The sequence below is a fragment of the Gymnoscopelus braueri genome (genome assembly GCF_963280865.1).
Source record: "Gymnoscopelus braueri genome assembly, chromosome: 6".
NCBI lineage: Eukaryota > Metazoa > Chordata > Actinopteri > Myctophiformes > Myctophidae > Gymnoscopelus > Gymnoscopelus braueri.
The window spans coordinates 57,743,926-57,771,709 of NC_137607.1; the positions used below are offsets into that span (position 1 = coordinate 57,743,926).

Genomic DNA, 27,784 nt, shown 5'->3' on the forward strand with positions numbered 1-27,784 from the left:
TCAAAATTTAGCAGTCTCCACAACAGAGGCACAGTGCAGTACATTTGAGTGCAGCTTTGGCACACTTGCATCGTCCAGTACACTCTTTCGTGCAGCGACAGTGGATTAATTCATGGCACGATTTGGATGCTTCAGAGAGAGTGGTCTAAAATGGTTGTCACCCAGTTGTTTCCTTTGTCCAGCCCCATTCAGATGGCTCTGGCATCTCTGGTTCCAGTACCAATGCCTGGTTCCAGCAGTTTGCCTGGTAGCAAGTGCGCTTGATGTGTTGCTTGAGTGCTGCCTGGGTTGGAGGAATGCTCTCTAGTGTTCTTGACTTCTTCGTGAAGAGCTGTTTCCTGGCATCATTCACTTCCATGCACTCACTGGTTCGGTCATACATGAGCACCACAAATCGCTCTAGCAGGAACATTGATCCTTCACTGACCTCACTTGGCAACTGTAGGAGTTCACTGAAAGCCTCATTCACCTCTGGGAATGACTTCCAAGTTTCCCAGGCAGTCTTCTTTCCTCTGCCAGCAAACGCAGATACAGTGTCACACCCGGTGAAAGCGTGAAAGACTGGGAGAGTCAGACACTGTGTTGGAGTCATTGTGGCAACCATTTCATGAACAGCTATGTACCGAAAGCTTGATTCAACACCAAAGGCAACCCACAGCTCATCAGGACCTATCTTGATGAATGAAGCCACAGCCAGTACTACCACATCAGTATCAACAGTGCGTATGGTCACTTTCTTACACCCCTTTTGCACAGCATCTGCATCTCTTGCGAATATGGGGCAAGGCAGGCCAAGTTTGAATCAGCAGGAGAACTGAGGACTCCACTCCCATTGGTTGCATGAAGTTCCTTGCCCTCTACTAGAGGAATTTTAATAAATTAATTGTCTGAACCACATCAGGTGTGTCATTGTTGGTGTTGCCTATATATGAGACCATTGATTGTTACACTGCCATTTGTTGATTCTGAGGAAATCACTGCATTTTTTGGGCACATTTTTACCTTGACCTCGACCTAATTGCATTTCCTTGAAATCTGGTGATCTCGATAGTATTACCACATGAAAAGGCATCCCCTATTTAGTTGGAAATGATACTTTAAACGTTTTTCTACTGTGTTTGGTTCCAAACTTAAGTTGGACTAGTGGCCATTTTGGATTTGACCTCTCACGGTCCTCAGAGGTCAAATCTGACTTCCCTCCCCGTCTAAAAATGAACATTATGGCATATACTAACTATGCTGAAAGTTTCACGCTTCTTTCAAAAATCGCACGATTTGCTCAAAAACGGGAGTTAACACATTGATTGCCAAGATTGCTTTGATGCGTTCTTTCAAATCCATCGCTTGCATGCCAGCAATTCAAAAGAACGCATTGATGCGTTCTTTTGAATTTTCATTGTTTAATCTGTGATCGCACGGCTCTGTTTATTTCTCATCAGCACTTTCGTTTTCCACTTACGTCACACTCACCCGGAGCCGGATGTATAACGCAGATTTCATTTCCGGGTCACATTGTTTTTCTCCGGTCATTTTCGGCCAGAATAGGTAAAAACACGTTTTTTCACACGGTATAAAAAACGAACGGACAGCTCAACTTCTATTTTCTTTGGTCCGGGTGACTAACAGTCATCGTCGTCGTGTATCACATCGTTTTCAGGCCGATCAGCGGATCAGGGATTGTCGAAAACATAACATCCGGTGAATGACCGGATATGACGTGGGCCTGTTTGGGAGGGGGCGAGCGAGGTGATCAATGTGTGGATTTGCTGCTCTCTACTGGTGGAACTGTGCTTAACACCACAATCAGAGAATTTATTTAAATGAAAAATTACAAAATTAAAAAATTAAAAAACACGCAAATTGCTGGCACAGGGGTGAGTACATTATGAATAAACTCTGACAGTCAATGTGTTAAACAGCTCTACTATAACTAAAGTTTTTAAATAATTGTATTGGAGTAAAAGTACAATATTTGCCTCTGAGATGTAGTGGAGTAGAAGTAAAAGTATTGAAAATGGGAAATAGTCCAGTAATGTAAAAAATCCTCAAAAGTGTGCTTAAGTACAGTACTTGAGTAAATGTACTTAGTTACTTTACACCACAGGATGTGGTCAAGTAAGTATACGTAGGTTGGAGAGGCTTTTTGTCGGTATCAGCCGAGAACACAGCCACCCATGACACAATGTACTTTTACTCAAGTAACATTTTGAACACCGGCCTTTTACTTGTAACAGAGTACAGTATTTCTAAATTGCAGTATTGATACTTTTACTTAAGTAAAAAATGGGAGTACTTTTTCCACCACTGACAACGCGTCGCTGATGCAACGTGGTGTGGGCTTGTAGGTCACCTTTGTTCCCTGCGCGACACCTTTGTACACCGAAGCAAAAACAGGCACTAGGCAGGAACGCACAGACATAAAGCAGACGAGAGAGAGCCTCAATATAGATTACTCTCCTCTTATCAAAAATACAGAAAATGAACCTAAATTAAAGCCATAATGATGCGTTCACACGGGCAGATTAAAAGATATATGCTACCATTCATTTTCAATGGAAACCAGCGACATGAAGATACAAAGATACATCCAATGTTTGTAGCTGTAGCTCTAGCGACAAAGATACAAAGCTACAAATTCAAGTTGAGCTGGTTTCAACTTCCAGATACAAAGATACAACTGTAGCTCCGATGTCCGCACGTTTGATGACGTCAGCGACCGTGTTGAGCAACACAGATACAAAGCAACACAGCGACAAAGATGTGGTGCCCGTGTGAACGTACCATAACCCTTAACTAATATAGTTGGTTATATAATTATATATTATATAAAATATTCAAATATATTCAAATATGAAATATAATAAAGCATTGAAATTCAGAGAGAGCTATACCGACTGAGCTACCCGGACACAAATCTGTGGTTGTGGTTCGATATATGTAAATAATATACATTATTATTATTATTTACAAGTTCTCTAACCTCATAGTTCCATATAGTCTCTGTCGGTTAGAAACCTCATAAGTCCAAAACTGTTACTTTCAGGATTCGGATGCAAAAGTAGCAGATCTATATGCTGCGGCGTGAAGATACTTTTGCCAAGATTTCTTTGACTATTCAAAACTAGCAAATATACAAGCTCATAGCGTGGCACCGAGTGCCGCGCTATGAGCTTGTAGATCTGCTATTTTTGAAAAAAAATGTCTTTATAATGTGTGCAAATCTTTGAACATATATACATTTTTAACTCAAATCTTTGCTCCTGGGGGTCCCTGGAACAAAATATTTTCAGATGGGGGTCTGTGGCCAAATAAATATAAATTTGGGGGTCCTTGACATGAAAAAGAACCACTGACATATATAGCAACATACGTTCCAGAGTTTCCCCTAGCCAGAAGCTGAAGGTGTGGGGGTGGAATGCGAAAAAAAAAAGTGGGTTCTCAAAATGCATATTTATGCTCAAACACAAAGTCTTATATCTTATATAGTACATGTGCACAGTAATAATCTGTATAGTTTACATGTGAATTGTCTCCAGATTTAGGAGTGATGTCACAGATGGCATCCTGCCTGAGAGTATTATATAACTTTTTCTGTAAAAATCATACTGTGGCGGTCGGATTTAAGGGGTGGCGGCCCTCCACTGCTTAAAGGAGAATTTTGGACTAAAGTTTTCTTACCTTTTCTATGACGTTATGATATCTTAGGATGAATGGTACAGAAGAAAAATTTCATAACTCCACCCCTGAGCCGCCACAGCTTAAAAGGTGCGCGGATAGGCCTTAGGTTAGATCACATATTTTAATAGCTTTTTTTGTAATTTTTTTTGATGAGATCTGACGTTCATAGTGACAGAACACTGTCCCAAAAAAAAAAAAAAAAAAAAAAAAAAACAGAAGTCTCGCTAGACGAGATTGAAATCTCGAGATTTCAATCTTGTCTAGCGAGACTTCTGTTTTTTTTTTGGTTGTATAGTGTTCAGTCACTATGAACGTCAGATCTCATCAAAAAAAATTACAAAAAAAGCTATTAAAATATGTGATCTAACCTAAGGCCTATCCGCGCACCTTTTAAGCTGTGGCGGCTCAGGGGTGGAGTTATGAAATGTTTCTACTGTACCATTCATCCTAAGATATCATAACGTCATAGAAAAGGTAAGAAAACTTTAGTCCAAAATTCCCCTTTAATGCATATAGGGGAAACACTGCGTTCTTAAATGTTCGCTTTAAAAATATGGTGAAATATCACTTCCTGTCGATTTGATCAGGTATCGGAGATCAAATCGACAGGAAGTGATGTCCATAATGCCCTAGGAAACTTGTGGATATAGTCAAAGATTTGCACACATTTTCACAATAAAAATAAATAAATAGGAGATCTACAAGCTCATAGCACGGCACTCTGTGCCGGTTAAAACAAGGGCACTACTGCAGTGACTGTGTGTTTTTCAGTGGGTCAGCACAAGCTGTTCAACGAGCATCTGGTGTCGGCCAGTGGGAACCCGGCGCTGGTGCTGAGGAGAAAGAAACACATGGAGAAGGATGTCCACGCCCACCTGGTCAGCGTGGTGTCTGTGCGGCTGAGAGAGGGGTACACCATACGAGAGGTCAACTTCACCAAAGGTATATACACCTATCCACCTTATTTCCCTACTGACTCCTACCTGGATCCTCCTGACCCCTGCTGAATCCTCTCCCCGTGACTCCTGCTGAGTCAGTCAGTAAGAGTCAGTAGGAGTCATGAGGACTCATTGGGTGTCAGGAAGAGTCGGTCGGCTGTCAGGTAGACAAATGGAGTCTTTCATTCTCTTATGGCTTATGCTGCAGGCTCTCTGCCTAGAGGTGCTCTATTCCACCAACATGGCCGCTGCGGGAAAGGGGGCGGGGCGAGATAGCCCTCTATTATATGTATTTTCAAGCTCATAGCGCGTCACTTTGTGCCGTGCTATGATCTTGTATATCTACAATTTTTTAACACAATCGGTGCCAGAGTTTTATTTAAAAAAGTGCTCTCACCGTTTGTAACGCTACGCTGTTTACAGCTGTAGACTCCACGACGAGCACCCTATTGTAAACAACTAGAAGTTCTGCCCGCTACACGGGCAGAATTCTAGTACCCCCCCCTAACCCCCCCCCCCCTAACCCCTCCAAATAAAATTTCGTTTGGGGGTACAAAATCATGGGATAAAAAAACTCGCCACCTGATTGGCCAACTTTTGCTGTCAATCACAGAACGATGAGCGACGTTGCCATGTCCAGGTTTTGTAAGCGTGAAGTGGGTGTAAATTGGTTAGAGAAAGTGCGTCGACGCATGCGCAGTGCGCAGCTTTGTGTTTTAGGTTGCTTGTTGCTCGCGCACGATCTGGCAACAGCGGGTTTTTTTGTCCTGAGTCCTGATTTTTTTTGCCCTTTCAGCCAATGTCCCGATTGTAAGGTAGATATATGCGTGCACGATGGTGGATGGTCCTGGCTAACGCCTGGAACAATAACATATCTCACGCGAGTCACCACGGCGGAGTGATCTCGGATCGAACGGGACTCGTTTTCCCCACTGTAAAAAGTTAAGGAAATATGGAGTTTTTTTGCAAGGAGATAGAATGGGAGCGGATGGGAGCCAGGTTTTTTGTCACAGTGATCCATCTGTCCCTTCCTTCTCAGAGTCACCGTGGGTGATTCCAGAGCTGCGCTAGCCCCCCCCCCCTTGTGGAAAAAACGAAAAAAACAAAAAGATTGATACGTTTTTTACCGTGTTCGGCACCTATGCGCTACTCTTTGAAAACACGGTTAATAGCCAAATTATAAAATAATAGTTTAAGTGGTTAAAATCGAAAATCTAAAATGACACATAATATGTGTCATTTTAGATTTTAACCTGCTTTTTACCTGGATTTTAACCCGGTTTTAATGGGTGAAGGATCACTGGTGAATTTTAAAAGATCTTCATGTTTAACAATCAGTTTTCTCCCCTGTCTTGAGGCGGGGCCCAGCTGGAAGTGAAGCTGGTGTTGCTATGGAAACACAACATGCGTATCGAGTACCTGGCGGCGGCGCCGTGGCCGCTGGACCCCGGCAAGAGGAGCACCAGGGTGGAGGTGACCATGGAGGGAAGCTACGACATCCTGCACGATATCAGCTGTACCCAACGCAAGCCCATCACCAGCCCCTACCGCACCTCTGTGATAAGACGCTTCTGGAACACTCTGCAGAGGTATCTGTCCCCTGTGGTGGAAAACGTACTTAAAATGTACTTCTAATGAGTAAACGTACAAAAGTATTGGTATCAAAATGTACTTAAAGTACCAAAAGTAGAAGGTACTCATTATACAGAATGTCCCATTTCACAAGTTTTTTAAATGTATAAAATGTATAAAAATCTTTTGAAAATAGCAGATCTACAAGCTCACAATGCATCACACTCACGCATTGTGAGCTTGTAGATCGGCTATTTTCAAATGGCCGAAATGTATACGGAGCTGAAGTGGTTAATTTATGTTTTGTAATAATAATCAAAATCTACGAAGTAACTTGTAACTAAAGTTGTCAAATAATAGTAGTGGAGTAAAAGTAGTCAGCCCTAACACTAAACCCTAACCTAACCTAACTAACTGTACCCAACGTAATCCTATCACCAGCCCCTACCGCATCTCTGTCGTACGCAGATTCTGGAACACTCTGCAGAGGTACCGAATCCTAACGCATTGCTCCCACCCAGCTGTCTGTGATAAACAATATTTCATCTTTCAACGGAAAGGAAATGCCTTCATTTTACGGATGAATTGAAATGTTAATTTCTTTAAGTAATGTTAAAGGAGTAGTTCACCCAAAACATTACTTATTTTCTATCAATTGCACACCCCATGAAGCCTTGAATTCATGGAGATTTGTTTTGTTTTTGTCACATTCCTGAGATATAATTTGATGACCCGGGTGGCTGCTCAGTAAGAGACTCAAGTGCCCTATCGGAGTACGTACTTTAAGTACATTTTGATACCAATACTTTTGTACTTTTACTCAAGTAAATTTTTAATTCCAGACTTTTACTTGAAACAGAGTACTTCTACATTGCAGTATTGCTACTTTTACTTAAGTAAAACATTTGAGTACTTTTTCCACCACTGAGTGTATGTAGGCTAGCTTTACTGTGTTTTCTGATGTGTTGTGTTGTCGTTGAAGTATCAACCAGACGGATCAAATGCTGGTCCACCTGCAGTCCTTCAATTCTCTTCCTGAAAACTACACCATTCCTGAGAGCACCAAGAATGGAGTTCCTCTTTTCTACATCCCCCCTGGCTCCACCACGCCGGTACTATACACTTATAATGTGCTTTGATTTTGAACACGGTTAAGATGATATAAAGTGATGTTTTCCTTCAAATAAGTGTTAAATGGCTCTATATTGTGATCAGTGGTGGAAAAAGTATTCAAATGTTTTATTTAAGTAAAAGTATCAATTCTGCAATGTAGAAGTACTCTGCTACACGTTAAAGACCGGAATTCATCATTTACTTGATTAAAAGTACAAAAGTATTGGTATCCAAATGTACTTAAAGTACCAAAAGTAAAAGTACAACATTTTTTGAAAATAGCAGATCTACAAGCTCACAACGCTGCGCGATGCGACGCGTTGTGATCTTGTAGATCGGCTATTCTCTGGCACCCCCATCTACACTGTAAAATCCTCAGTGTTACCCGTGAGGGTCCATTTGATTCCATGTGTACACCCTTAACACATTCACTGCCATGGGGCTTTCTAATGCTGGCAGGTAGCTACTGCCAGCATTTTTAAGCATTCGGACACATTTTTCAATAACCTCTGAATATTTATCTCCAGAATGATCGATCCCCTGATGGTTGCTAATCACGGAGGAAATCACAATATATATTATAATATATATATATTTTTTAAAGACGGATATATCCATCTTTGGCGGTGAATGTGAAAGAGAGTTGCAGACCTGTAAGGGTCTATTTGGTTCCTAACTATCATCAATCATTTAGCTGGGGACCTCCAGAATCTAATAATCTTTGTGTTGGCGTTGTACAGGTTTTGCAGTGATGGAAGAAGTACTCACATGTTTCACTTAAGTAAAAGTATCAATACTGCAATGTATTGGCCCTCATTTATCAACGCGGTGTATACCAAATAATGGGCGTACGGCGAGATCACCGCAACTTTCGGCATTTATCAATATATCCTGACTGATCTGGCTGCATTGGCTATTGAAAATAGCAGATCTACAAGCTGGCGTTGTGAGCTTGTAGATCTGCTATTTTCAAAATATACGAGCGCTTATGCGAGAGCATTTTCGGGAGTTTGGACCGGTGCGCTGGAGCCGCTGTTATCTTTTCATGGACAGTGAGTTCTCCAAAACCTATATAGGCCTACAGTAGAGTGTCCTATGGAGTTACCTGGGTTTAGGTCCAGGATATAAACCCGGCGCTCCACGGGACACACTGCAGCCCGCCCGAGTAGCAGTCATGTATAGCCCTACATGACTGCTTTATTTTGGTGTAACTCTAACGCGCACTGCTCGGTATGGGTTACATAAATTAATATACAAACGCATTCCATTCATGGCGATGTGATTGGTATCATAATCTGTCACTCATGTAGGCTACTAGCCTACTTGACAATGATTGTACCGTTACACAGTTGGGCTTGTGTGTGTGTGTGTGTGTGTGTGTGTGTGTGTGTGTGTGTGTGTGTGAGTGAGACTTGACAGGCAGTGAGGCGAGGCGAGCAGGGGAAACTTTCTTATTGGCTTTCCATGCTTTGTTTGGTCATATTGTGGTTCTTCATGTCGTAAAATCGGGGCGTTTCGAGAATATCTAAGGGCGTGTTATTTAAATGACGCTCGTTTTCAGCCGTCAGATTTATCAAAGCAAATGTACGCTAGGATTGGCTGTATAGGATCCTTTGATAAATGTCACTTGGACGTTGGCCTACAGCCAGATTTAAGGCAAAAAATAAGCTGTTTTTACGCTCCATTGATAAATGAGGGCCATACTCTGTTACAAGTAGAATACCCATATTCAAAATGTACTTGAGTAAAAGTACAAAAGTATCGGCATCAAAACATATTTAAAGCACCAAAAGTAAAAGTACTTATAATGCAGAATGTCCCATTTCACAAGTTCAAAATGTTTAAAAAATCTTTTGGAAATAGCCGATCTACAAGCTCACATCGCGACACATCGTGAGATTGTAGATCTGCGATTTTCAAATGGCCGAAATATACAAACGGCTGAAGTGGTTAGTGTATTTTGTAATACTAATGAAAGCAGTACTAAAGTTTTCGTATAATTGTTGTTGAGTAAAAGTACAATATTTAGAATTAAAAGTATTGAAAATTGTAAATGCTGAATAAAGTAAAAAATACCATACCATCTCAAAATATTTTGTTTCAGGGATTTTCAAGATTTTTCAAAAATAGCAGAGTGCCGCGCTATGAGCTTGTATATCTCCTATTTTTAAAGTGGTTACAATTATTGTGATGCTATTTTGCTGCTGGGGACCCCCTGGAACCCCCCCCCCCTCCCCAAGGACCCCACTTTGAGAACCAATGGTCTTACAGTATGTGTTGTTGATGTGTTGTTGCAGGTCCTGTCCCTGCAGCACAGCGGGTGTAAGGACTCGTCTCAGTCTCTGTTTGCGTCCTACTGGAAGCCCATCCTCTCCATGGACGCCAACTTCTGGCAGAGATGGCTGCACATGCATCGCATCGCCATCATACTGGAGCATGACATGTGAGGGCACCGTGCACCTGCTACACACCATACACCAGGGGTGATGCAACTTTGATGATGGAGAGGGCCACTATATTTCCAAACGCACTCCAGAGGGCCACATTGCATATACTGTCAGACACCTCCTATCTCCGTATCTTAACTTTTTCCGTAAATGAATGCCGTACTTCGCCATTCTATGTCACACACAAGTAGCAAAAATACCCGATCTACAAGCTCAAAGCGCGTTGCAATGCAACGCGTTTTGAGCTTGTAGATCTGCTATTTTTGCTACTTTTGAATTAGAATCCAGATTATTATTTTTTTGCATTTTTTTAATTGGAATCCTGAAAAGTAACTTTTTTTTTATTTCAAATGCATTTAGTTAACTTATGTTAACTTTATGAACGTAAATACAAATACATTGGACATAAAAAAGACATTAGAATTTTAATACTACTCACTAAGCTACTAATATAGACTGAAGTAATTAAAGCGGGTCATGTTTGCATTTTTGGAATTGTAACAGCTGAAATCAATAATATATCAGTATTCTGATATTAACCTGCGGGGCCGCATTAAGTGAAGGTGGGGGCCTAGACACATGATCTAAATCAGTGGTTCTCAACCTTTTCAGGCCATGGCCTAGATAATCATATTTGAACTGGGGACCCCCCAAAATAATCATATTTGAACTGGGGACCCCCCAAAATAATCATAATTGAACTGGGGACCCCCCAAAATAATCATACAGTATTTGAACTGGGGACCCCCCAAAATAATCATATTTGAACTGGGGACCCCCCCCCATAATATTTGAACTGGGGACCCCCCTAGATAATCATATTTGAACTGGGGACCCCCCAAAATAATCATATTTGAACTGGGGACCCCCCAAACTAATCATACCTCACACCGCGAGCTTGTAGTTAATTGATAATTGCAAATGTGTGTGTGTGTGTGTGTGTGTGTGTGTGTGTGTGTGTGTGTGTGTGTGTGTGTGTGTGTGTGTGTGTGTGTGTGTGTGTGTGTGTGTGTGTGTGTGTGTGTGTGTGTGTGTGTGTGTGTGTGTGTGTGTGTGTGTGTGTGTGTGTGTGTGTGTGTGTGTGTGTGTGTGTGTGTGTGTGTGTGTGTGTGTGTAGGCCTGTACCGAAACACCTGCACACAGCTGGGAGTAACGGTCGCTTCAGTACCATACAGTGTCGCATCTCCCACTCTGCACTCACCTCCCTGCTGAAGGACTGGAGCAGCTTCGTCCTGGTGGAGGGATACTCCTACGTCAAACTCATATACAGGTGAAAAAAAGTCTATTTTATGCAATTATTTTAACCCATTAAGACCTGAGGCCGATTCTACAAATGTCTTCTAGTTGTAACAATCGGCCTTTATCTCTGAAAGGTTAACTATTAACTAAAAGGAAAATCAACGGGATCGGCAGGTGTAATAATTGATTGAAATAATAATTGACAATGCAAAATGGTAAATAATAATTCACTTCTTGGTTTTAAATTGACTTTGTCCAATAACAAACAAAAGAAAAAAAAAACAATTCAACAATCAATAATAACTTCACAAGCCCCTCCCAACCCAAATAATTCCCAAGTCCTTTACAACCCTCAATTCAGTGAATTCATACGTTCAACCGTTAACATAAACAGGGTCACATAACAAGGTAGAAACGCAACCGCAGTCAGACGTTTACTCGCTTTACATAACAACAATAAACAGTCCCACGTTACGGCCCGAACGGCTTCTTCACTAGCGGCCTCGAGAATGTCTATTAAGTCCTTTGAACCAAAACAAACCGCAAACAGTCTTCCGCAATCGCGTTCCAAATAATAAAGCAATGTTCGGGCCGGGGTACCCCTTAAGTTTGTAATCCACCGGAAAAGAAGCTATGGATTTATCTCACCCGCGGCTCCGTCGGAATCCTCTCGGCGACCGGCGGTTCATTCATAAATCCTGGCTGGCATCACCACAGCGTCGCAACACGGCCGTTCCATCCGTCCTCCACTGGGCTCGACAGCACGTAACTTTTGGCTGCAATTTACACTCAGTTATTTCTATAACTTAACCATATAACACTGGCGCCTCGGAGCTCCTCTCTTCCCACCCGTTCACAGTAGTACACAGGTTGTTTGTTTGATCCCCCCTCCCCGTGCCACACCTCTATTTGTAAAGTTGGGTGGCTCCAATGTTCCAATCACCCACAGCGCTCAGCCCCATTACCCCTCACGTGAATAGGAAATGTCCATATATCTCACAGTGTCCAACATGTTACATATCAATCAGATACAATAACATGCATAAGTAAATCAGATGTTACATATCCATCAGACATAATAACATCCATAGATGAAATACCTGGGCTAGATGCCAAACTCTCATTTAAGGTTCATGTGGAGAACCTAATCCAAAAATTAAGAGGTAAAATTGGCTTCCTTTACAGAAACGGGTCCTGTTTTTCTTTTACCAGCAGAAAGACTATTGTTCAATCTGTAATAATGTCTGTATTTGATTATGGGGATACACTGTATATGCATGCTTCACTCTCCACACTGAAGCCTCTGGATGCAGTCTACCACAGTGCTTTGTGTTTTATTACTGGCGATGATTATCTCACCCATCACTGTATTTTATATGATAAAGTGGGTTGGCCATCTCTCGCAGTTCGTAGAGATTGTATTTTATTTATTTATAAGGCCTTGTGTGGTAAACTTCCTTTATACCTATCCTCGCTTTTGGAACCAAAGGTTACTGGTCACTCAACACGTTCACAAACACACATTAGATATACCAGTCCACGTAAGAGCAGTGAACAAGGAAAAACTGCATTCATGTATTATGCTCCACACAAATGGAACAAACTTCAGGACTCTCTGAAACTGGTGCGATTGGTCTCAATAGAGACATTCAGGGTGCTTCTTGAGGACACACTACATAGTGACTGCACCTGTTTCATGTAACACTGTTTATTTGCATCTGATTTTTAAATCTCTGTGTTGTTATCCATGTCCTCACTGTATTGTCTGATTCACCGCCTTTTGCGATTATTTAAATTTTGTTTTATGCTTCTGCTTTTCTTTTTTGCCTTATTGTTAAATTAGTTGTGACATTGTAATGTGATTCAAATGTTTGTTATCAGGGCGTCCTTGAAAAAGAGAGCTTGCTCTCAATGGGTTTCCCTGAATAAATAAAGGAAAAAGAAAGAAAGATCAAGCAGATAAATATAATGTGCATTTGTCACATAGTTTTCTGAAAAAAACCACTGTTGCTATATATCGTTGCTGTCCACACTGCAGGCATGTGTTTTGCTGGTGAAAGACTGCTTACATGTTGTATTTCGTTGCTGTCGGGCACAAATCTCCTATCTCCATGTTTTTACTTTTTGTGTTTTTTCGTAAATTAACGCCCTACTTGGTCACACAAAATTTGCTTGAGTAAAAGTACAAAAGTAGTGGTATCAAAATGTACTTAAAGTACCAAAAGTAAAAGTACTGAAATATTTGAATATTTTCAAATAGCCTAGGTATAAAATAGGGCTAAAGTGGTTATCTGCAAAATAACTAGGTGAAAACAAGTATTTTTGTATCCATTTCATTTGTTTTCTTTGCTTTATATTTATGTATTTGGCCGCGGACTCCCATCTCAAAATGTTTGGTTCCAGGGACCCCCCAGAAGCAAAAAATGCAGTTACAAATGTTCGCTTTGAAAATATATATTCAAAGATTTGCGCACATTTTCACGATTTTTCAAAAATAGCAGATATACAAGGGACATCACTCATAGTGCGGCACTCTGTGCCGCACTATGAGTGCGGCACAGTGAGCTTGTATATCTGCAAATTTTTAACAGCCAAACTATAAAATATATTTAAAGTGGTTAAAATGATTGTGACACTATCAACTCATTTTGTTTGGGACCCCCTGGTACCCCTCCAAGGACCCCTGGGGGTCCCCGGACCCCACTTTGAGAACCAATGGCTTATTGTATTGGAGAATAACACTCCTGCTACCCCTGGGTCACGGAAGTATTTTTGTATAAGTGGCACTCGATGCCGCGCTATGAGCTTGTATATCTGCTATTTTTGAATAGCCAAAGTATAAGATAATGGTTAAAGTGGTTAAAATCGAAAATGACAGATGCTTCCCGGTCTTAAAGTGTTAATGGATCAAACAATGAAAAAATGATCAGTTTTGAAGGTTTCCTCCCGACTCTGACGGTATGTTCTATAATGGATGTTTGTCCCCACAGTTCCTCTGAGCAGCCTCCCACCAGCTTCTACCTGGTGCGTCTCATCTCTAAGGCACCCTGCATGGTGCTGCGGCTGGGATTCCCCATCGGTACCCTGGCCCACGTCCGGAATAAGGTACTCACATTAACTCATTAACTGCCAGAGTTAAAACATTGTCTATGGCTGCCCTTGCCAGCGATTCCGAGCGTTTTCACTAACCTTTGAAAAATCATAGAATATTCCTCTTCACAACGATCCACCCGCCGATTGATTGATTGATTGATGTAGTTTATTTAGAAAGACATGAGAATAGTACATGACAGTACATAACAGTACATGGAAGTACAAATTCACAATACAAGGTCTACTAAACTGGAAACCCTCATTAAGCATAACGCTTGTTTAAGATGAGAACCCCATGCACACAAATCATGATGATATAAGAGGCAGGCAGATATACACACTACTATACAGAATGTCATACAATCAGCTTTCAGGTTACTGGTATGACAAGAGAAAAAAAAATATAAATATATACAAAAGAGGAAAATGAAGGAGGGGGGGGGGGGGGGTAGGGGGGGTAGGTTAAGACTTAGACAGGGGCCATTTTCGAATTGCAGCCTCCTGAAGGTGTATCTTTAGGGCAGTTTTGAAAGTGAGTAGGGTTTTACACTCCTTTACTCCTTTTGGTAGGGCATTCCACATTTTTGCTGAATAGCATGAGAACGAGTTCATACCCTTAGTTGAGCCAAATCTGGGTTGAACATGATCAGTGGAGCTGCCTCTGGTGTTATGATTATGGACTTCATTAACATTTTGGAAGTATTTTGACAAATACAGGGGGATCCCAATGTTGTGGTGTATCTTGAAGACCAGGCCCATAGCAAGTTGCTATACTCAACCCTAAGCCATCCAATCCTAGCAAAATGAGCAGGGGTTAGATGGGTTCTGTGATTGAGGCCAAGAAGTAGCCTTACAAGTTTGTTTTGGGATGTTTGGAGCCTTGTTTTTAAGGCCTTGGAGGTGTTGTGATACCATGAAGTACATGCATAATCATAATGACCTTGAATGAGGGCCCCTGCAAGAATCTTCAGAGTATTCTTACTGACTAGGCGATCAATCCTCCACAAATAGCGTGTTGTTCGGTTGACATTTTTGATCACTTTTTCGGCGTTTTTGTTACCAGAGAGGTTTGCCTCCAAGATGGAGCCCAGGTAGGTAATTTCATCCTTTCTTTTGATGACATCATCACCCACTTTGATCGTGAAACTCTCTGCCTTGCTAAGGTTAGGACTGGACCCAAAGAGGATGGATTCAGTTTTACCCAGGTGTAATGAAAGTTTGTTATCAGAGAGCCAGATGCAGATCTTGTTGAGTTCGGAGCTGAGAGTTTTCTCAACCTGCAGCCTGTCCCTGTCCGAGACTAGCAGGGCCGAGTCATCTGCGAACAGGAACAGCTTGCAGTCGCAGGCCGATGACATGTCATTCACATATATCAGGAACAGTAAAGGTCCTAGTATACTTCCTTGTGGGACACCACAAGTCACAGGGAGGGGGGGGGACTGGATGCCGTTTACTTCCACCACTTGCTCCCTCCCTTCCAGGTAGGATCTCATCCAGTTCACTGACGTATCATCAAAACCTATTGCTTTGAGCTTATTGATCATAATTGGGTGATTGACGGTGTCAAAGGCCTTCTGGAGGTCCAGCATGACCATGCCGCAATATTTGCCCTTGTCGACATCTTGTTTGATAGAGTCGTTCAAATAGAGAAGGCATGTGTGGAGTGGTTTGTTCTGAAACCAGATTGGAATTTGTAGATTAGATTTTTTTCGGCAAGATACTTATCGACCTGTTCATAGACTATTTTTTCCATGACTTTCGAGATGGAGCTAAGAATAGAAATAGGGCGGTAGTTGCCAGGGTCTAATTTGTTTCCTTTTTTGTACAGAGGGGTCACCCTTGCTTTTTTGAAATCGTTAGGGACCCGTCCCTGTATGATGGAGAGGTTTATTATGTGGGTAATAATTGGAGCAATGGAGGCGGCCGAGTCTTTTAGAAATTTGGCGGGGATATTGTCGAGGCCTGTGGCTTTGTGTTGATGAAGAGCACTCAATTTTTTAAACACCTCTTCTGTTTTCACAGGGGAGAGTTTAAAATCATCTTTCCGTACACCCTGTTTTTCGTAAAATGAGTCAACATGCTCTTCACCATAGCACCCAGAGTGAGGGGGTAGTTTTTCAACCAAATCTGAGGTTATGGTCGTGAAGAATATGTTGAGGATTTTACTCACTTCATGTTTGGATGTGATGAGAGTGTCATTCACCTTGAGGCTTATGTTTGTAAACCTGGTTTTCAATTTCTTGCTGCAGCCTAGTAGGTTGTTGAATAGCTTCCAAAGCTCTCGTGGTTTGCTTTTATTTTCCTCAATTTTGTCATCGAGGAAGCTTTTTTCTGCTAATTCGAGCATGCGATTAACCTTGTTTCTTAGCTTGTTTATTTCTTTTACAAGTTTAGCTACGTGGGATTCGAGACCTTTGTTAAAACACCTGGCGAGTTTGATCCTACCTTTATGAAGCTCAGAACACTTTTTGTTTCTGACCTTCATGGCAGTAAGGATCACTTTTAAATCACTTTTAAATCACTTTAAGGATCACTTTAAAAAGACGTAGGGGAGTCTTTGTAGAATCTGAGAAAAAAATGTGTGCCGCCATGATAATCCGTTCCATAGTTATTGGCAGTTGAATGTAGATTGTTTTCGCCAAAATGCAACAGAAAGCAGAGAAACAATATCTTTTATAAATCCTATACAGTAAACATGAAGGATACAGTTGATGTATCCTCGATGATCTTTCTTAGTTTCATTATTAAACATAAACAAACTGCTTCAACAATGCTGGTGTAACCGAGAGATTAATTTAGAACTCAATATATTTTTTATATTCACAGATAAACAACTAAAAAGCTAAATACATGGCTGGTTTTAACGAGGTGCACGAAAACCCAGCGTAGTTGTGTGGGATTATTACAAGCCCAACAGTGACGTCACTTGAGTGTTCAAATATCTCTCTTTTTTTTTTTTATTTAATTCTTTATTAAAGGAACATCACAGAACGCCAAAATAATTACAAAATAAATAAATATATATATATCATAATATATAGGCCCTTTAAAACGAGTTCCAAACTGAAAGGTGGAAAAGCTTTTTATTTACTTACCAAAAAAACACAATTCAATCATTAATCACAATTAATCATCAACTTCAATGTCATGGTTGTGACAGTCCTATACAAACAAATGGATCCAACGTGCAGTGGTGGAAAGTAACAAGTATATGTACGCAAGTACTGTACTTAAGTACAATTTTGAGGTATTTTTACTTTACTTGATTTTTTTATACTTTTACTTCTACTCCACTACATTTCAGAGACAAATATTGTACTTTTTACTCCACTACAATTATTTGAAAACTTTAGTTACTTTGCAGATTTAGATTATTATTACAAAACATACATTAACCACTTCAGCCCTATTTAAACTTTGGCTATTTGAAAATGCCGATCTACAAGCTCACACCACGTCACAATGTGACACGTTGTGAGCTTGTAGATCTGCTATTTTGAAAATGTTTTATAAGTGACGAAATGGGACATACTGCATAATGAGTACTTTTACCTTTGGTACTTTAAGTATATTTTGATGCCAATACTTTTGTACTCTTACTCAAGTAAATTTTTTACACCAGACTTTTACTTGTAACACAGTATTTCTACATTGTGGTATTTATACCTTTACTTAAGTAAAAACATGTCAGTACTTCTTCCAACGTGTCTTTTTCCGAACAGATCGTAGACGAGCTCCGCGAGCAGATCCTCAGGCTGCGCTTCCCCCACCGTGTCCAGAACAAGGAGGCCACGCCCAAGACCAAGAGGAAGCTGCTGGGTGGGCACCCGTCCCCCCCGTCCAAATCCCCCTCCTCTTCCTCCTCCTCGTCCTCCTCGCTGCCTGTCCCCAAGCCCACCCTGTCTGACAGGCCCTGTGTGGTGGTCCTCAACAAACCACTGGAGAAGCTGCTCATAAGGTAACGTTTGTTCCATTAGCACAATCCTTTTAAATTTCAAGGACCCCCGTTTCATATGATTAGGACATAACTGTCTCTGAGACAGTGGTGGAAAAAGTACTCAACTGTTTTACTTTAGTAAAATTATCAACTGCAATGTAGAAGAACTCTGTTACAAGTAAATGTCTGCAATTCTAAAATTACTGAAGTATAAGTACAAAAGTATTGGTATCAAAATTTACCAAAAGTAAAAGTACTAAAATGTTTGAAAATAGCAGACAAGCTCACAACGCGTTGTGATGTGACGCGTTGTGAGCTTGTAGATCGGCTATTTTCAAATAGCCTAGGTATAAAATAGGGCTGAAGTGGTTAATGTTTGTTTTATAATGTAGTAATTTATATCTGCAAAGTAACTAGTAACTAAAGTTTTCAAATAATTGTAGTGGAGTAAAAGTACAATATTTGCCTCTGAGATGTAGTGGAGTAAAAGTATTGAATTGGATATACTCCAGTAAAGTAAAAATACCTCAAAATTGTACTTAAGTACAGTACTTGAGTAAATGTACTTAGTTACATTCCACCACTGCTCTGAGAGTGAGGGTCCATTTGGTTCCAGTCTCCAACTTTTTCATGCCAAAGACCCCCAGCTTTTTATTTTATTTTTATATATTATGTTGGAACTGAAAAACGGGAGGGATTGTATCGCTTGTGACGTCACGTGCGGGGGCAAATCAGTTTGGCCTGTTTTGAGACCAATTTACATAAAAGTGATAGCCTGAGTGCTCAAACTGGGCTGTTTTTTGGGATAGAAGAGAGGTAGGGGAGACCAAAAACACACAAAAAAGAAGGAAAAGTTAAAATTCATGGTGTAGTCCCTTTAACACTTGCATGACTAAGCTATCAATATGACCGATTTTGAGAATTTAAAGTGGATTATCTTCTCTCATGAAGCTCTGAGAAAGTTCCCCTTTCCTGACTTTTCCTAAATATATGTTTCAAATCATCTCCGTTTTTTTTTTCTTCTGAAACGTATTATAAATATGAAATATATACCATATATACCATCCCAAACGTTATATTTCGGCTAAATTGACCGCTCTCCCTCTCTCTCCCCCAGGGAAGAGCAGTTCACACCTCTAGACCCCCCGCAGAGCGGCCCGTAGACGAGCTGCAGCAGCGAGTCTATGCGAGTCGATGTTGCCATGTCTGCTTATTATAAGCGACTTTGGGCTTGTTTTTCGCGTCTTTCTATTATTATTAATATTATAATTATATATATAATTACATTATAATGGTAATACTTTTCTACTCCACTACAGCTCAGAGGCAAATCTTGTACTTTTACTTCACTACAACTATTTGAAAACTTTAGTTACTAGTTACTTTGCAGATATAAATATCTTTTCATACTTGTTTAGATTAGAGCTTCATGCATTTTTATTAGGTATATATTTATATAGAAAGGTCTAACCAGGGACTGGTGTTGCAAATTAGCCTCGGCTATTACCCCAGCATTCATGCCTAACTGTTTTCTCAGGGCACAACGACGCATGCAGTAACATTTTCATAGACCTAACTTATTTCTCTCGCAAAATGTGGCGACCCATTTTACTTTCCCTTTCACTGCAAAGCGGTGGAAAAAGATAGGATCTACAAGCATACAGCTTGTCACGCAGCAACTGTTTTATGCTTGAAGATCAGATATTTTGCGCAGGATTGAGCACATTTGTGGAACATAGCATTGTGTTCACTTGTTGCACGGGAGGAGGAGAGGAGACGCGTTTGTCAGCGACGTGGACAGCTGATAGAATGAGAGCTTTACGCTCAGACAATAATGTGAATATTATTATTATGAATAATAATAATATAGGTTTGTCACTGGGTTGTTTACAAGTTACTATAGTTCGCTTGCTGCTACTAAATCGAAAAGCAGCATTACATCACGGTCATATTATGACGGTCATGACGAAACTTCAACCTGTTTTTTGCACTTTCTCCATTTACAGCCCGTACATCTACATAAACGTTCGGATTTCAAATATAAAGTTTTTATTCCGTGGCCACGGATGTTACAATTTACTTCGGGTGGGTATAAGTACCCGTAACTTCTGTATTGTTCAATGAAAAGCATTTTAATCCGATTGGCGGTCATTTTCTCATAGAGTTATAGTGTATCAGAGTGCAATTACACCTCCCAACCGATAGGGTCACTTAGTTGAAAGCATGGAAAAAATACGGAGAAAATGGCCACCGATCGGATTTAAATGTTTTTTATTGGACAATACGGAGAATATGGGTACTTATGGGTTACCCGAATAGAATTGTAACATCCCTGGCCATGAGGTAAGCACTTTATATTTGAAATCTGAACGTTTGTGTAGATGTATGGGGTGTAAATGGAGAAAGTGCAAACCTTTTGTTAACTTATAACTCGATCTCTTTGTGGTGAACGCTTGTGTTCAAGCATTGTGTTTTGTTCTCCACATCGATGTAGCGAAAATGTGTCCATATCACCTCTTCTCTTTCTCCCGAGCCCCGTGCAAAGCATTTTACCGTTTTATTTTGTAAAGTTTAGCTCTGAAATCTGAATCCTCCTGCCATTCATTTGACGGTGTGACTCTGTGTGTGTGTGTGTGTGTGCGTGCGCGGCTGCAACTTTAAAAGGGGGTGTGTGTGTGAGTGAGGAACAGCATGCCCTGCGCTGCTTATCAAAGGAGACAGGGAGTGACAAAATCATATAATAAATATATGATATAATATTTCGTCTCGTCTTTGTTCGTGAACTAAAATGACCATAGAGTTTAGTCCAGTCTTTATTTAGTGAACTACATTTTCGTCTCGTCTTTATTAGTCAACGAAATTGCATAATGATTTAGTCCCAGTTATTGTTTATTCATGGGTGGTGGTCTCGTCTCGTCTTCGTCCTTTGAAAAATGTGCGTTGACGAACATATTTCGTTTCGTTTTCGTTAACGAAATCAACACTGCATGGAAGTAAAAATGAGATCCCCACATACACAAATCACAAATCATGATGACATATAGGAGACAGATAGAAATACACACTAGCCTACTGCCTACACTTTCATAGACCTGCCTGCTTATTTCTCTCTCAAAATTTGGCAACCCATGTTCAACTCTCATCTTTTTAGAAGACCATGGAACCCCCCACTGTTTGGGGGAGAAAGTGTGAACTAGTCTGGAGAACAGAGGGAGGCAGTGGCCAATAGGATAGCCTGATTTGGGGATCAAAATGATCTTTTTTCAGGCTTGGTGGAGGAGTATGAAACCTCAGTCATGCGAGTGTTAAAGGAATATTTCACTTTCAAAAAAACTTTTGGTCCTTTTATCGTCTACTCAGGCCTTTGTAAACCCCCCAGACAGTTTTTAAGTTGCTTGATTCAGTATTTAGATATTTGATATTAATTTTAACAGACACGCCCCCTTCCTATACAAACCCATTGTAACTTCAAACTTCATTTTAACCATGTTAGATTCATCAAAAACACCCGTCCTTGGTTCTGGTGACTCACCCTGCCCTCCTAATGCGTGAGGGGGCCGTGTTTTTCCAATCATTTTTTTCATTTATTATTATTCTTTTTTTTATTGTATTTAATTTTTTTCATTTTCCCCAAAAAAATTATTGAAAAAACACGGCCCCCTCGCGTATTAGGGGTGCGGTATGAGTCACCAGAACCAGGGACGGGTGTTTTTGATGAATCTAACATGGTTAAAATGGAGTTTGAAGTTACAATGGGTTTGTATAGGAAGGGGGAGTGTCTGATTAAATGAATATCACATATCTATATACTGAATTGAGCAACTTAAAAACTGTCTGGGGGGTTCACAACGGCCTGAGTAGACGATAAAATGACCAAAAGTTTTTTTGAAAGTGAAATATCCCTTTAAGTCAATATTAGTGCAAGTTCAATCACATTTCATTTGAATGAAAATAACTTGTGGGGAAAATACATACAATCTCTAATCTGTGAATCTAATGTGAATAATGTGAGCCCTACTTCAGTCAGTGAAGTCCAGGGCTGAATGTGACAAATATTGAGACCTATGACTTTGTACAAATATTGGTAATTTGCTAATACATTATTTTGTGAAATAAATGGGTTATATTTCACAGATAGTTATACTATTCTTGTACTATATTACAATTAAATCATCCTTAAATTTCAAGTTAAATAAATTATTTCCGTGGACTTAAAAATCATTGTTTTATTTGATGGCCTTCCTGCCCTGGCATTTGGCCTTTGTGCCCTTACAATGTTTTCAACACCAAAGGCCTTGCCCCTAAAATAACGAAATTCCAGGCCTGGTTACTAGTTACTTAGCGGAATAGATTATTATATTATAAAACATACATTAACCACTTAAGCCCTATTTTATACATAGGCTATATATAATATATAAGGCTATAGGCTATTTATTTTCTACAAGCTCACAACGCGACGCGTTGTGAGCTTGTAGATAGGCTATTTTCAAACATTTTAGTACTTTTACTTTTGGTACTTTAAGTATATTTTTATGCCAATACCTTAGTACTTTTACTCAAGTAACATTTTGAACACGGTAAGGGCGCGCTCCCACCGCACTTTTATTTTACCTCTGGGGCAGAATCTGCCAATGCTTTGTCAATGTAAAAGCGTGGATTCACGCAAGAGCGGATCTTTCCGCCTGTCGCGCAGACCTTGCGTTTATCCGCTCTACACGACTTTTCCATTTGAAGCAGAAAACTGCTGGAGGCAGGAGCTGATTTTCCCCCTCTGTCCAATCGCGTGAGTCGAAGGCGGACCGTCCCAAGACTCAGGAAGCACCATGGTGCTCAAGGCAGCAGGCGGTGCGGGCCACGGGGAGGGTCCTGAAAGTGAGTGACAGGCGCGTCACTCCCGTTTTTTAGAATCCGCTGGCTGCAAAAAACTGTGGCCGCGCACAACCTGCGTTTAACGCTAGCCGACCATGTTTTGGTGGGAGCGTGCCCTAACAGAGATTTTTATATTGTGGTATTACTACTTAAGTACAATATCTGAGTACTTTCTCCACCACTGCCTCCAGGTATGAGAAGCTGCCGTCAGACTACAGGACTCCCTTCATCCTCAACATGGAGAACTTCTCCCAGCCCGCCAATATGGCCGCCGCGGCCCCGCCCCTCAGCGTGGCAGCCAATCGCACGGCCTCCTCCACCCTGGCGTCGTTGTCGCGCTACTTCCTGCACCGGCGGTGGGTGTGGGCGGTGCAGAGTGAGCAGGGTCCCACCGTACCCCTTCACGCCGTCGCACACATCCTGTCCATGCTGGCCGAGTGAGTTCTTTTTTTTTACTCACTTTATTATTTGATTTATAATTATATTCAGGGTTCCCACGGTCATGAAATTCCTGGAAATATTAGTTAGAAAAACCTTTTCCAAGCCTGGAAAAGGTTTGGAATGAATGAAATGTTTTTGGAAAATTATTGAATATACATACAGTAGTTTGTGGCTATTGATTTTGTTCATAACAACGCAAAACAACATTACGTGAAACATGTACTGTAACATGTTAACCCTTTAAGACCAGGAAATAATCGGTGTCATTTTTTGATTTCTTTGGATATTCAAAAATAGCAGATCTACAAGCTCATAGCGCGGCACCAAGTGCCGCGCTATGAGCTTGTAGATCTGCTTTTTTTTTTATTTTTATCATGGACATTTGTGCAAATCTGAATGAATATTTTTAAAGTGAACATTTTTAACTCAAATCTTTGCTTCTGGGAATCCTACACATGTCTTCTAAATCAGTTTTTTGAAAAACGTATGTGGCTATAATATCAGTGGTGCTCAAACTTTTTCATGTCAAGGACCCCCACAATTATATGTATTTGGCCGTGGACCCCCATCTCAAAATATGTTGTTCCAGGAACACCCATGAAGCAAAGATTCGAGTTACAAATGTTCCCTTTTAAAATATATGTTAAAATATGTGCACACATTTTCACGATTTTTTTCCAAAAATAGTAGATCTACAAGCTCGTTGCCATGCTATGAGCTTGTATATCTGCTATTTTTGAATAGCCCAAAGAAAAGACACAGATGCGTTCCCGGTCTCAAAGATTTAAAATGCAGTGCAGCGCTGCACAAGCTGCGTGAGTGCGGCCTAACATACAGGATGTCACTTGACAAAAATAATAGATCTATGCTAACAACATGTTGCACCGTAATTCGTTGTTAGCTTCACGTGACGCCTTCACTGGAGTCAGTCTTGGAGCATTGTTAGCACACTGGTGCTAAGAGCCTCGTTATTGCACCATATGATTGCTCTAGGCCTGGAAATACTTTGGAAAAGTTATGGGAAAGTCTTGAAAATTCATTTTTAAAAATGTGTGGGAACCTTGTATATTTTGTTTATAATTGTGTTTTATTTAGTTTGTTCTCTTCCATCTTTTCACTTATTATTAACAATTCGACATGTTCAGTTGAGTTCTTTTTTTCTTTCTACTTATAATACAACATCACCCCAAGGGGACTCTGTACACTTCACAACAAATCATAAAGGCAAAACACATGTAATTAAATTCATTATCAGGGGTGCGACAGCTAAACTAATCCAGTGGATCTTAAACTTTTCACAGACCCCCGTAACTCTGAGAGTGTACAAATTTACATCTGTAGACTCTCAGAGTTACAGAGTTGTAAGGGTCCATTTAGTCTATTTGTGGGATTTTCCAAAGTAGAAGAATTGTATGACAAATCCCATTGTATGACAAAGTAGAAAATAGGACTAAGAATAATGGATTTAGTCGATTACATAAGAAATACATCAGAATTTTCTTCGCATTAATATTATAAACAAGTAAGACGCGCAAACGCTGGAAGCGAACGCAGCTCGAAAATATTGTGTATTTACGGACTTGTAATCCGTGTTATTTCACCGTGATGGGGAGAGAAGTGTGTGTGTGTGTGTGTGTGTGTGTGTGTGTGTGTGTGTGTGTGTGTGTGTGTGTGTGTGTGTGTGTGTGTGTGTGTGTGTGTGTGTGTGTGTGTGTGTGTGTGTGTGTGTGTGTGTGTGTGTGTGTGTGTGTGTGTGTGTGTGTGTGTGTGTGTGTGTGTGTGTGTGTGTGTGTGTGTGTGAGAAAAATGTCCTTCTCTGTCATTTGATTAATCAAAAAGCTAGTGGATAGAATAATCGCTGAGATAGAATCAGAATGCAAATCACCTTAGTGTCACATCACAGGTTTAGAGAAGTGGGTGAAATACTGTACATTTTTTGTGGTTTTCAGAAAGAGAAAAGAAATATGTGTCTTCTTTGCAAAGGACACAATCAAATAGTGAAGAAAAACATGTCAAGGACATGCACAAATCTAATTTATCTTCTACACATAACATGAACTGGCAGGTTCATATTACATATGTGATAGTTGTAGCCCTAGTGTGAACATGAACTGTTCCCAAAATATTGGCGTACTCAACGTGTTGTTTGTGTTTTGTTCAGGATCCGTCTGTCGGAAGGCTTTCATTTTGCTGCCAGTGGGGAAGGCATCGTAAACATGGTGATGGAACTGCCCATTAAGGTATTACATCCATCACAATGGATTAACTACAAAGCCAAAGTGCAGTAACTACGTTTTTGTACACACCGTATGTATCCCAAAGGTCAAATTAGCCTTCTTCATTTTGGGGAATAAACAATTACCTCAAGAACAGATGTACAATTAGTGTAATATCACTTATATGCCGATATCTCATTTGGCTGACCAGTTGAATCACTTTTAAACCCATTTTCAGTGTTTTTTTCCCGCAGTTACTGCACTTTGTGAGACATGTGACATTTCTGTCCGATAATCTGTATGTCCGTACGCGGACAAATGTGTCCATGGCTAGATTTATCCTTGTCCGTGGCAAATAGTTTTTACATACATTATAATGTATTATTATTTTGATAAGACCCAATTACTGAATGTCAGTATCCAGGTTTTCTTTAGAATATGTATAACACTGATTTACTATGACACATTATGGGTCCACTAGGACATGTGTTCTCTAATGTTTTATTTTCAAGGATCAAGGCAACTTGGCCTTGATTGATTGATTGAAATTTGTATTAGGCAAAAGAATGTAAAACAACACAGTTACATTTATAGACAGTTACATTAGGGGTGGGACGATATGGGTACCTCACGATACGATATATATATCACGATATTAGGCCCACGATAACAATATATATCACGATATTCGACGATATATTGCGATATCACGATATTCAATATATATTGCAAGAAATTTCCCCAACGATATATCACGATATCTGAAAATATCGATATATTGGGATATCACGATATATTGCATGAAATTTCACCAACGATATATCACGATAGTCCTTGTATTCAATTCATAAACACATAAAATAGCACCAAACAGTTCAAAATCATCATTACACAAATACATAGTAGGAAAAACAACGTATCACAAACTTTTTTTTTTTTTTTTTTTTTTAATATCGATATTTGGGCACGGGCGGTACTGAACTAATCGCGGACGGGTATCATTTTATTGTGAAAATCAGAGAGCACTGTTTCCGCCCAAACAACGTCACTTGTGTAACTTAACACAGCACAACTGCATGGAGCATGCTGGTCAGTTATCTTAACTCACAAAAACACATTGAACATCCTGTTAAACCTTCAAATTAAAACTATCTGCTGACGTAAACAACGACACATGTGTGCTGCGTAGATGCACGTTCGCGCGTGGCTTAAGCTTGCTCCTCCGTCTTCACTTGATTTCTGTACAAACCTGACCACTGAATGTAGCGCTGTTGTTGAAGGCTGCTATCTTTTTCAACACACTTTTGAATAGGATTTACATTTTACACGGGTAAACGGGCGGACAACGGGTCGTTTATTTGACGGGCGGGGCGGATCTGGTTCGTATTTTGAAATAATCACGGGTGACGGGTCGGTCTACGGATCTGAGTATTGACGGGCGGGGCGGGCGCGGGTTCTCAAAATTGGACCCGTGCAGGACTCTGGTCTGTCTACAGGGAAACTGGTACTAGCTCCTCTTTTGGCCTCCAGAAAGATGAGTTTTTAGGGCTGTTTTGAATGGGCCCAGCGAACTGCATTTTTTGAGGGATGGGGTTAGACTATTCCATACCTTGGTGGCTGTGCTGTAGAAGGAGAATTTGCCCATGTTTGTTTTATGGGTGGGTGGTACCAGATTGTTGTTTACGCTCCCTCTAGTTTCGTGACTGTGGGTGTCTAACTTTTTTTTTTTCTCGAGGTATTTATACAGATATGCGGGTATAAGGGGCATTTCGGGCAAATCTGCATTTACAATTTTGAAGACCAGTCCCATTTTTAGTTGTTTAACCCTGTCTTCCACCCTGAGCCAGCCTAGGCTGGCAAAGTGAGTGGGAGAGAGGTGGGTCATGGGCCCCAGTCCGAGAAGTAGTCGAATCAGTTTGTTTTGGGAGGTTTGAAGCTTAGTCTTCAGTGACACTGAGGTGTTGGAGTACCAAGAGGAGCAAGCATAGTCAAAAAGGGGCTGAATCAGGGCCCCTGAGAGGGTCCTGAGGGCCTGGGGGTTGACAAAAGAGGAAACTCTGCCCATAAATCTGGTTCTCTGGTTTACTCTTTTGACCACCTTTGTTGCCATGCTTTCACCTGTCAGGTATTTGTCAAGAATACATCCCAAATAGGTAATCTCTTCTTTGCTAGTGATGATTGTGTCATCGACTTTGACCTTGAAGTCATTTACCTTCATTTTACTGAGGGAATGTTTGG

The 27,784-nt window shown here is 40.6% G+C and overlaps 1 protein-coding gene across 13 annotated transcripts in view; it reads left to right on the forward strand.

Moving 5' to 3' along the window:
- szt2 (SZT2 subunit of KICSTOR complex) overlaps window positions 1-27,784 on the forward strand; it is a 232,658-nt gene that overhangs the window by 15,103 nt on the left and 189,771 nt on the right. For all 13 annotated transcript variants that reach the window (XM_080430954.1, XM_080430966.1, XM_080430959.1 and 10 more), the window contains exons 9-17: window positions 4,450-4,620; window positions 5,974-6,205; window positions 7,171-7,300; window positions 9,599-9,744; window positions 10,866-11,018; window positions 13,978-14,092; window positions 17,803-18,038; window positions 23,081-23,326; window positions 25,492-25,570. In XM_080430954.1, the coding sequence (XP_080287080.1) occupies window positions 4,450-4,620; window positions 5,974-6,205; window positions 7,171-7,300; window positions 9,599-9,744; window positions 10,866-11,018; window positions 13,978-14,092; window positions 17,803-18,038; window positions 23,081-23,326; window positions 25,492-25,570 (1,508 nt within the window). The remainder of the gene's footprint in view (window positions 1-4,449; window positions 4,621-5,973; window positions 6,206-7,170; window positions 7,301-9,598; window positions 9,745-10,865; window positions 11,019-13,977; window positions 14,093-17,802; window positions 18,039-23,080; window positions 23,327-25,491; window positions 25,571-27,784) is intronic.